Source organism: Geospiza fortis, unplaced genomic scaffold, assembly GCF_000277835.1.
Source record: "Geospiza fortis unplaced genomic scaffold, GeoFor_1.0 scaffold16, whole genome shotgun sequence".
NCBI classification, from domain to species: domain Eukaryota; kingdom Metazoa; phylum Chordata; class Aves; order Passeriformes; family Thraupidae; genus Geospiza; species Geospiza fortis.
In genome coordinates, this window is record NW_005054302.1 from 3,176,595 (window position 1) to 3,188,066 (window position 11,472).

General features: G+C 37.5%; 1 protein-coding gene across 1 annotated transcript in view; it reads left to right on the forward strand.

The window, feature by feature from the left end:
* The window catches only part of MICU2 (mitochondrial calcium uptake 2), a gene marked incomplete at its 5' end in the record, with an annotated part of 113,907 nt that overhangs the window by 42,847 nt on the left and 59,588 nt on the right, over positions 1-11,472 (forward strand). Inside the window, one exon of the mRNA XM_031066045.1 lies at positions 8,208-8,355. Coding sequence (XP_030921905.1) covers positions 8,208-8,355 — 148 coding nt within the window. The remainder of the gene's footprint in view (positions 1-8,207; positions 8,356-11,472) is intronic.

An 11,472-nucleotide genomic window follows, 5' to 3' on the forward strand; every position in this document is an offset into this window, starting at 1 on the left:
TAAAATATCATGCTGGTGGAACAACTTTGAAGGAATACTTTTGGCCCATTGTTGCAAACCTAGAACTCTTGAACTCTTGAAAGTGTATGTAACCGTTGACAGAGGCATACAGAACTCTTGAAAGTGTATGTAACCATTGACAGAGGCACTCTGGAGTTGTTTTAAAAAGTTTGTTAGACAAATTCTGGTATATTTCTGTTCTTTTTTTTTCTCCAATTATCACTAAACTTCCTACTATCTTAGTTCCCATTCCATTGTATTTACCACTTCTTGCTCATTACAGAGATTAGAATAGCCATTTTGTTTCTAGTCCCTTTTATTCATAGATTAACATGGATATATTTAAATATTCACAACCATTATTACATGCTAATGCAATACATTTGTTTAATTACAAAAAAAAAAACCCTTGAAAATACCACTTTGCTTTTTACTATGTAACTTGACTGCTGCATCAAGTCTAGCTCCCTTATCCTCAGAGTTTCACCTCTTCAAACTTGAGTCTGTACTGTTTTGTTTACCTATTGGAAAGTTGCCTCCTCTTTTTGTCATCTTCTCCCGGTCTAGGTTTTAAACATGCCTTCCCTTAGGTTCTTCTGCCTAGGTCACTACATCCAGCATTAAATATTTACTCCTTTAAATTCTTCTGTATGAGCACTGAGTCCAGAATTTGTCTTGTTCAGAACAAAAGTTATCTAGCATTCAGCCACCTACTATTAAAGCAGTTAACTTTTTTCCCTGTCTGTACGGTTGTTGCAGGACCAATCACTATGACAGTAAAAACCTTTTAAAGCTATAAATTATCAGGTAAATATATGTCACCAAGCAGCTGGCATGAGTTGAACTGCAAAACTTCCAACAGTTTGCAGTTGCACTTCTCAGACTCAGGCATATATAGTCCCATTCTCAAGGGTATGCAGTTAAAACTGAATCTCATGTAATAAATGGATTATCTCTTGATGTAGTTCAGAACAGATGAAGTACAGCCTCTGTCTGAGTTACCCAATCAAAGCGAGCAGTTATTTGAAAGGGCATATGGTTTCCTTCTGCAGCAAAAGTACACTTACGAGGTAAAGTCCTATCAGCTTGAAAATCCCAAAGATCTGCAAGCTCAGGGTAAGCAAAATCAGATGGCTTAGAGGCTTTCCCAGCTCCTTCTGGGAAGGTGTGCGGAGAGACACTCCATACATCATTTGAATTGAGAAGAAAGAGATAAAATAAAGATATTATGGCATTTCAAACCAAGCTTGATCAGCAGGTCAAGGATTTCTGCCCCTTCACTCTCTCATGAGACCCCATGTGAAGAGTTGCATCCATCTCTGGGGCGTCCAATGTAAGAAGGACATGGACCTGCTGGAGTGACTCCAGTGGAGGGGTACAAAGATGATCGAAGTGCTGGAGCACTTCTCCTATGAAGCAGCTGGAGAGGGACTTTTTACAAGGGCATGTGACAAGGGGTGATGGTTCTAAAATGAAAGAGGGCAGATTTAGAGTAGATATTAAGAGGCAATTCTTTGCTGTGAGGGTGGTGAAGCAGGTTGTCCAGAGAAGCTGTGGATGCTCCTTCCCTGGAAATGTTCATGGGTGGGCTGGATGAGGCTTAGAGCAACCTGGTCTAGTGGGAGGTGGTTCTGCCCATGGCTGGGGATTGGAACTAGATGATTATATGGTCCCTTCCTACTCAATCTGTTCTATGATTCTATGTTTTTAAAGGCACCCAATAAAGCACCACATACAGTATCTTTCAAACAGTACACAATGTGTGTTGTTTATGCATCCACACATAGTATCTTTCAAAAATATCTAGCTCCTCTTATTTTTAAAGATAAATGTATTTGTGTCTTCACATTTTAACTGCCCTTTAATGTGAAGTGATTGACTGAGAAAGATCAGTGAGAAGTAGATGTGACACATTTTTCACCCAGTCTATTGACTGTCAAATACAATGTAATGAGCTCTCCCAGAAAGTTGTAAGGACACGTTTCCTGGGTGTGTTGTCTTTGAGACATCAATGTGGTCCCCCTGCCACTCTGTATGTATTCTGCACCAGTGTGTTTGAGTGGTGTGTCAGCCTCAGTAGGGGAATGTGTAAGGAGGCTGGTGTGATAACTTGCAAGTAGAGGTGAAAATGTATGGTTTGTTAAATTAATTAACTGGTTCCCTGGCTTGTTAGAGCTTGGGTACCTTATCTGCCTTTCTTATATTCTGTTAGGGGAAATGTGCTAGTTTCCTACTTTGTTTTAAGCTTGTGTTTAAAAATGAGCTCTGGTAAGGTATAAATTCTAGAATTAAATGCTGAAATTAAAAACCCTTATAAACTGAGACTGTTTTCTCTATTATCCTCATGTTTGAGTTAATTTTCCATTTGGTGTGGGTGCTGGTAACAGAAGATCTGCTCTGTGTGCACAATTTAGTCTGAACTCAGTGAAATGCAAGGGGAGGGAGAGAAAAATTAAAACCAGAAATGGCAGGAGTTTAGATGCAAATAAACTCCTCAGCTGCTGCTTCAAACATAACCGTCACTAATTAGTACCAGCACAGCAGAACTGACTGAGCAGCTATTTGAAAGAAAGGAGGGGAGTGGCACCTGTTAGTGCATAGAAAGGGCTTCTTCTAATTTTCAAGTGTTTATATACAGCCGTTAAGAGCACCCAGACACGAGACTTGTCCTTACTTTAGCAGGCTGTTCTCTGTCTCAGAAGTAGCTCCTGAGAAGGTATTTTTAATCTCTTGCCCTTTTCATATTTAGGGATTTCATGACTGTTAGAGCTTTTAGAAATCCTGTTGCTTGTTCAGTTTCAGTCACTCAAATACTTGGAATTTGGAATTGATTTCCAGAGAAATATATTCTCTGTACAAGTTCTGTGCTTTACCCCTGTGCTCCCCCACCCCCTCCCCAAGCTTAATTAGTGTCCAGGCTAAGTTTGATTTGCAAGCTCAGAAAACATAACATTTTAAAAAGTAATACAGATCAATTCACATCATCAGAACATTCTGGTTCTGATCTTAGTTCTTTAACTTGGTGTTGGTTTCAGTAACTGTGCATTTGATCAAGACATGGCTCACTTTCTTTATTGTAAAAGTACCAACTACTTTTGCACATACTTATACAAACTTTCTTAAATATTATGATTTTAAGCTCTCTGTAAGTCACGTATTTCTGTCAAATGGATTTCTTGTCAAAACTCTTTTTCATCTGTCATTTACTGCATCATATGAAACTTTGAAACATTAAGCTCTGAGCATTATTCCTCTGTGCATTCAGCATGCATGCTGGCTATGTTAACATGTGCAGCAGAGTTGAAGTTTAAGTTACATTTTTTGTTATTTTGATCATTGCAAAATGGATTGCATTGAAATTGCGATACAATAATGACACTAGTTAAGTGCAACGTTTTCATCGGTTGTACAGAAATTTGATGCAGAGTTGCTAAATCCTTCTGTAGATCTAGTGTGAATTAATGGCTCCAAACCTGAGGCTCCCAGAGATCTGGCTGGCACCAACTTGATTTTAATTACATGCAGACATTGGTTTAGTTATACTTGTAGCAGGTGAAATGAGTGTAACAAATTAATTCTTTCAGATTAGGAGAAGAAAAAAATATTGATCCTCTTTTCAGATGAGGGGGAAAAAGAAATCTTAATTTTGTTTTTCCAAAGGAAAAATGAAGGAAGGTATGTAGATAATAGAAGAAAGAAAGGCAGTGAAAGGATACAAAGAGATAAAATAAGTAGATTGTATGGAAAGGAGTAAAGAAAAACAATTATATTGGAAAAAATTAACTTGAAAGTGTATTCTATTTTATGAGCAGAAAATATTAAGATAGAAAACTTGAAAGGCACAGGTGCATTAAAACACCAAATGCTGTGCAAAGGGACAAAAAGTAAAATTAATTAGAGGGGAAGGCATAATTTTAAATTGAAGGGAGAGATAAATGCATATGATATTTTAAAATAATTTCTCTTGGACAATCAGCAGCATATATTTGAGTTTGTATTTAAGAATGACTTAGATTTTTAATAGATACAGAATTAGTGTTACCAAAAATCACATCACAGTGATCAGCAGTGTCACTAAAAACACAGGTAAACACAGGTAAGGGTTATCAAAGTTTTATTTATGTAATCCTTCATTTATATTGAATTTATTTTAAAAAGAATTTAAAAAAAAACAAACACAAAACCACAAGCCAAAGATTGAACACCATGAACACCATGAATTCTTTAATAGCATCTTAAGTTTACAAGACTGACTGATAAACAGATTAATCATATCAACACGAAAATTAATTGTTTGAAGTAATGTTGTTGCCCTTAGGCATTTCTCTGTGCAGGAAGCTGGGAAAAAAACCACAGTCTTTGGTATTGCTTGTAGATGTCAGTGGCTGGTCAGCTCCTGATCGATTGCCATGTCACCTGCGCAGCATCCTCCTGGAGCCCTTTTCATGTCATTCAATTCTAATTTACCATCAGCTATCACAGCTTTACCATGCACATTCTGAAATTGGCACTGGAGGCTTGGCATAAAACCACAAAGGCGACTAAATTCCAAGTTAAAGCTGAAATTTCATTCTCAATTCTCTTGATTGTGGGAGTGCTCTGGAGCATGTGGGAACACCCAGTGTTTGAACCCCAAGCTGGACCCACACACAGAAGAACAAGCTGAGAGTGGAATTTCAGCCCAAGCCCTACCATTAAAGCCATGTAGCTCTTTGTGGTTGGATTTCTCCTGTATGGCACTGTTAGGGGCAGAAATAAGCCCAAGTCAATCCCAGAGTTATTTTAAACTATGCTTACAAGAATCTTGTGGTAGTAGTAATAGATTCTTCTCACCCATTGTGCCTCAGAAATTTAAATTTTTGTATCCAAATTGCCTTGAGCTTGCACTGTTCGAAACTGCTTAGGTGTTAGATTACAGATGCCTTAATATCTGAGGTTCAGTCTTAAATACATAATTATTTCTTACATAATTATTTTTTACAATATACCTGTCTTTACTTGGAACTCATTTTGTAGAATAAAAGAGTAAAACTCTGCTTTCTGCCCAATACATGCATTTTTATGAGCAAAATGAGCTTTCACAGTTTTTTAAAATGTCAGGAATGTCAAATCTTTTTTATCTGAAGGACTCATTGAATGACTCAGGAAAAACTACTTAGAAATTAGTCAGGATTTAATTGAAGTGGGAAGGATACTGAATTGTGAAGAGAGAACTTGCTCCCCTCTGCACTCATTAGATTGGTACTTCAAAAGAAGATCAATATTAATTTTAAGTGATTGAATCAGCCTTTTCTTCAAAACATAATTTTTATTTAATCTTTGGTTCGGCACTTGGAATAATGATTAGAATAGTTATTCAGACATTTATCTCTTCTAAGAACAAATGGGAGTTATGCTTATAAGTTGGTTTTTTTGGTTTTTTTCAAAAAACATGAGCTTCCAACTTCTTCCCATGTATTTCTATCCCTTACCAGCTGTCTTTGGTGGGTCTGGCATCCCTGCTCATTGAAGACTTGGAGAGATACGTATTGGTGAAGAAAATAATAGTGAGTGAGAGGGAGGGATACAGCTTTTAAATGAGGTGGTAGCTGCTCTAGCTGAGCTCATGCTCATGTCCTGAAGGGTGTTCTTTGCAGATGACAAATTTCTTTAATAGTGACAGGATGTCAGGAATTTTGCAAAAGCTTAGGAAAAAAAGTAGGAGATGGCACAGTTGATTTATTTCATCCTGTTTAGTTCTCATTTGTACTAGTTTTGAAGCCGATGTTCATGAGAAGTTAGCCGTGACTGTTTTGCAAATCAGGGATGCCAGTTTCACAAAAAGAAAGGGGTTTGATGAGTCCACAATCACATGTTATTGTAATTCTGATGGGAATAGGTTCCTTTCCAAATACAAGGCACCCTTCAGAGTTAATATCTGAACATGTGGACACAGAATCACAGAACATGCTGAGTTTGAAGGGATCCATCAGGATCATCAAAGCTAACTCCTGTCCCTTCACAGGACACCCCAAGAGTCACACCATGGGCCTGAGCACGCTGTCCAAATGATCCTTGAACTCTGCCAGGCTGGTGCTGTGACCCCTCCCCTGGGGAGCCTGTTCCAGTGCCCAGCCACCCTCTGGGTGAAGAACCTTCTGCTAATACCCAACCTAAACCTCCCCTGGCACAGCTTCAGGCCATTCCCTTGGGTCCTGTCACTGGCACCACAGAGAACAGATCGGTGTCTGCCCCTCCTCTCCCCTTCACAAGAAAGCTGCAGACTGCAATGAAGTTTCCCCTCAGTCTTCTCTTCTCCAGGCTGAACAGACCAAGTGACCTAAGCCACTCCACATATGACTTTTCCTCAAGGCCCTTCTCCATCTTTGCTGCCCTCCTTTGGACTCTCTCTTAACAGTTTAATACCTTTCTTATATGGTGGTGACCAAAACTGTTACCCATGTTTTTCAGTTTAAAATGTTGACTGCTGAAGTTCAGTGTTCTGTTATCAGTAACAAATTTAGCTTTAGACAGAATTCAGATAAATACTGGAAGACTTAAGAAACTTGAAAATCTAGTTGGTTTGACCATGTAGAAATTGCTTTTTACTTCTTGTCTAAATTTTTTTTTGTATTTATGCAGAAAGATTGCTTTTCATTACATAATTTTGGTTGAAGGACAGCTGTGAAACCATTTTGCACTTCTTTTAAAAAATTGCCATTGGGGAAAAATGGCTTTTGTTACTGCGAGAAGGATGTAATTTTAATAAGAATGCAGCATGTTAATACCCAGCAACCATGAAATATTCATTTGAGATTTGCAGCATTTGTTGAGTCTTGTTAACTAAGCAATTATGGAGTCACTTGTCCCCTAAAGTTTTAAAAAGAATAAAGCTACATTTGTTGCTACATTTGATTTGGTTTTAAGCAGTATTTTCCAGAACATGCAGGTCTGAACAGCAGCAGTGCACTTGGGTTGTAGGCCATGATAGAGCTCTATACTATGAGAAGCTTAAAGCAGTTCTGTCTAAACCAAAGCAAGTCTTGGCTTCAAATACTTAGAGTTAGCCCATATTTTCCTTACATATCAGAATATGACGGTTTTAAATTTAAATTATGAGTACTGTTTTTTTCTTGTTGTTGGTTCCCTCTCACCCTTCATTGAAAGCTGATGTTTGAGGCAAACAAACATGCTACAAGGGAAAACTCAGATTGACTGTAACAGGTGCTTGTAGCCTGTCCTTCAGTGAAATACTTTAACAAGTCCTTAATGCTAACACAGAGCTGCAAGGCATGGGATTAAATGGCAAGTTGAAGCCTTCTATTTAGAAATACAATAATGTATAATATAATGTGTGATGGTAATTGTTCCATGATTAATGTTCAAATGCACACAGTGTGTGTTCTGAATCTTAGAGTTACTTGTTTTCCTGTTGTCACCATCTCTGAAATCCTAAAGTATAAATATCTCTGTTTCACTGGGTCTTTGTCCTCCTTTGCTGCCAGTAAGTGCTGATGCTACTCATCAGAGTATTGTCAACTCTTATGATTTTCATCCTGAGTCTCTCAATATTAATGAGGAGAGAGTGAAGTTGGAGATTTTTTTGTTTGCTTGATCAGTTGAATCTTTGGGTTTGATGGTATGATCTCTGACTCTCTTGTTAGTGTTTTCATTGCTTTTCCCATTTTTTGACTTCTCTGAAAGACAGGCCCATATTTAAACTAGAACATCATTATTCTCCCATCTTAGGAGTTGCTTCACAGTTCAAAAATTGACTTCAGGAATGGCTCATTTGCATGGATACTCAGCACATTTCAGCCTTTGCTGAGCCAGCCAGCAAACCTTGTGAAATACTATTTACTATTTGGTGGGTTTAGGTTTTTGTTGAGTTAGCAAGCTGAATTTGGCTCAGCAAGAGCCCAAGTAGCAGAGCTGGCTAACAAGGGGGTGCAAGAAGACATGGCTGAGAGCAGGGGAGTGGGAAGCAGGATCAACCTTTGGTGACATCCAGCCATTAATTTGGCTCACGTGCTCTCAGTGAAGCCAAAAAATACTTTGACTATCATATAAGCGTGCCTTTCTTTAAGACTGTGCCGTAAAAGCTTTTATTGCTGGTAGCTTTTTGTGGTGGCTACCCACAAAATACTGAGGTTGATCAAGATTGGGTATAAGGTTTTTCTAATTACATCTTTGGTCTACAAATGCAGTGGACTTTTTTTCTTTTTCAGAAGGAAGATATCATTCATGCAGATGTGGATGAAAGGCTGTCTCTTCGAAAGCACCGCTTCATGCATTTTGCATCGTTGGAATATGAAGGAGAATATTACATGACACCAAGAGATTTCTTGTTCTCAGTAATGTTCGATCAAGTTGAACGTAAGTTTTTTTCTTGTCATTGTATTTGTGAAGGAAAGAATCTTGCTGGTCCCCTTAGAGATGTCATTTGCAAATCACTGAGATAAGATCCTTTATGTTACATAAATCAGCAGAAGCCAATTTTTAAATGTTGCCCATATGGATTCTCACAGACACTGCTACTCTTTGCACAAGTGAAGTGAGGCTGATGATTTAGAAATCTGGTGACTTGCTGATGACATCTCTGCATAATTTACATGACTGATCAGTATGTAGTTCCTCAATTGCTTACACGCCACAGAAAATAGAATGAGTGTATTATAATAGTGTTCATACCATTCCTGGTCCTGTTATCTTCTATCCACTTCAACAGCAAGTAATTCTGTGACCTTTTTTCTTAGAGGAGGCAGTGATGGGAATGAGTTGAATGAGAATAATAGAGCCCAGAGTTCAGTTCTACATTTTTGGTTTTAAATCTTCTTTGATTTTTACATAACCTAGTTAAGAACAAATCAAAATCACAAGTGTCTTTTCAAGAAGAACTTTTAAAAGTGTACTTTCTGAGGAGAAGATAGGAACAGCACACAAATAAAAAGTGCATAGGTTGTTGTCCTTTTCTGCAGGTTTTCTGGTTTCATTAATTCTCTCCCATTCCTTAAGCTTCTTTCATCTTTGTATCTTCTTCTGTTATTTCCATGATACAGTTATGTTTTTAATGATATATGCTTTTTTCCCCAGAAAATTGGGTTTTAGAGTTTTCCCAAGATTTTTTTTTTGCTTTTGAAAGATTAAGTTTTCCGGTTTCCGGAGAGGATTGTCACTTAGAGGACAAATATGCTGTTAGTTCATCTGCTGAGGGAAAGAAGGAGAAATTCCAGATTTAGTAGTTATTTGCTGCAATGTGCACATGCTGACCAGGAGAACATGTTGTCTAGCAAAAGCTATTCAAAGCCTGGGATGCTCTGCCCACCTACCAGCAAATGCTGTAGCAACTTAGGAGTATTGAACTGGAAATCCAGAAAGGAATTCAAGGCCCTGTGAAGGGTTTGAGAGACAGGGAGAAAGAAAGAGACCAGAATGCACTTTGATTGAAGCCTGTCAAAAATCTGGGGCAGAAAGCAGTTTAAAAGAGCTGCAAGTAGTCAAATAGGACAATTATTATTGGATAGAATTGTTGGTAATAAAAGAAGTTTTCCAGTATCTGCCAAAAATCTATAGGTGATAAGGATACATGAATTCACTGCTGACACACAGCATCTAATATTACACAAAGCTGAATATAAATCCTTAGAATAACTTTATGACCTTGAGAGTCATGGAGATTTTTAAAATGCTGCTTTTTAATTGTATGGGTGTTAGACTCCGTTCCCCCTCAAAACTTAAGTCATTAAGTTAAAAACCTGAAAGGGAACTTATTTTGAGTTTTCCAGCCTGAAAGACAGTGAGTACAGAAAATTTTAGTTTTTAAGGTGTGATTTTCAGACAGTTGTGTCTGAAGACAAGGTTAGAGAGATAAGTGGTTTTCAGTTCTAGCCATTCATCCATATTAATTGGTTATTCCAAGTGTAATAGTACACATGCAGATTTTAAATGAAGTGGTATGCGATGATATTTATTTGTAATGCAGCCAAGTTAATTTCAGTTGCTTTGCTAATATGAGTAGGAAATAGCATTAAACAGAAGCGAATAAATAATGACAAGAAAAAAACCTTTGCTCTAATGCATATTTAGCATTTCAAATTGAGGTCAGGCTTGCAGCAGTAGCATCATAGATGCTTGATAGAAAAATGTTCACCCTTGAATCTAATATTCCTAAATATTTTTTTAACTGTCATTGGTATGGATTTTTTGGCCAGTAGCGTAAACACAGTGGTAAGCAATTCTCTTGATTTCTCTTGCTTGGAATGTTACATTTTTATGTGACTGCAAACAGACACAGACTTTGATAGCAGAGAAATATAGCACTTGAAGTATTTTAAAGGAAGTGGTTTTATTCATTGTGTTTCAAAGAATTTCATATGAGGAAAATAAACAGACCTATCTCAAGTGTCTGTCATGGTATATTCAGAGTAGGTCAAGATAGTGAACTTAATAGCAAAGCAGCAGTTATTTTGGAAGCTTTCTGCTTATATAATAAAATAATTCTCTTTCACCCTGAAAGTGCCTTTAGAAAGGAGAAAGGTATGACACCACTTATCCTAGAAAGCTCTTCACTTACTGCATACTTAGATGCAATTTTAACATGTGATCCTGCATACACATGGTGAGTCTTACAATGCTGATTTTCAGCCTGTAATGATTTAGTTATTCTCTACCTATTTTTGATTAATTGCTAATAAGTAAAAAACCCAAACCTCTCAGCAAAATCTGAAGCACCCTGGCAGTAACCATTCATCTTCATAAATATTTTCTTGGAGTTTTGCAATTGAAAGCTGTTCATAGTAATATGGAAGACTTAGGGCTGTTCTAAAGTTTTGTTTCTGCTATACTTTTTACGGACAATATGCAGAAACACATGGCCAGCCTCATGAGCAGTTTAGTTATGTACATCAAGAAATACTGCTGAGGTTGAGCTGTCCCTGTTCAGAGATAAACACTCCCACAAGGGAAGAAGGCAAGCAAAAAGAGGGATGAGGAACACATAGGAATTGAGAATAGGAGACGTTGGCCAGCCAGCCTTAGGGTTTTTTGCTCATGAGTGGTTATCACTGGAGAATTACTTTGAAATCTCCTGTTAGTTTTTAAACATAGTCGAATTTAGTAGAAAGTAAATGTGGTGTTGTGTAAACCAGAAGAATTGTTGGTGCTATCATTAAAACGTACCAAAATATTTTAGCTATGTGCAGATTGTCAAGTGAATTCCTGTCTACAGTTGGGTGGAGTTTATTGCTGAAGCAAAAATCTTAGGTGTGGCCTTTGACAAGGTTGCAAAAGATGCAATAAATTATAATTTATTATGGAACGCTTTACCAGATAAGAAAACGGATGAACTGTACTGCAAATATATCAACTGTCATCCAACATAAGTGATCTTGAACCCTGCCTGGTAGACCTTAGTTCACTACCTCTGGTCATTTATTTCCTGGTGCATGGGTTTCTCTATTACTGATTTTCTTTAAAAAAGGAAAAAGTTGTGAA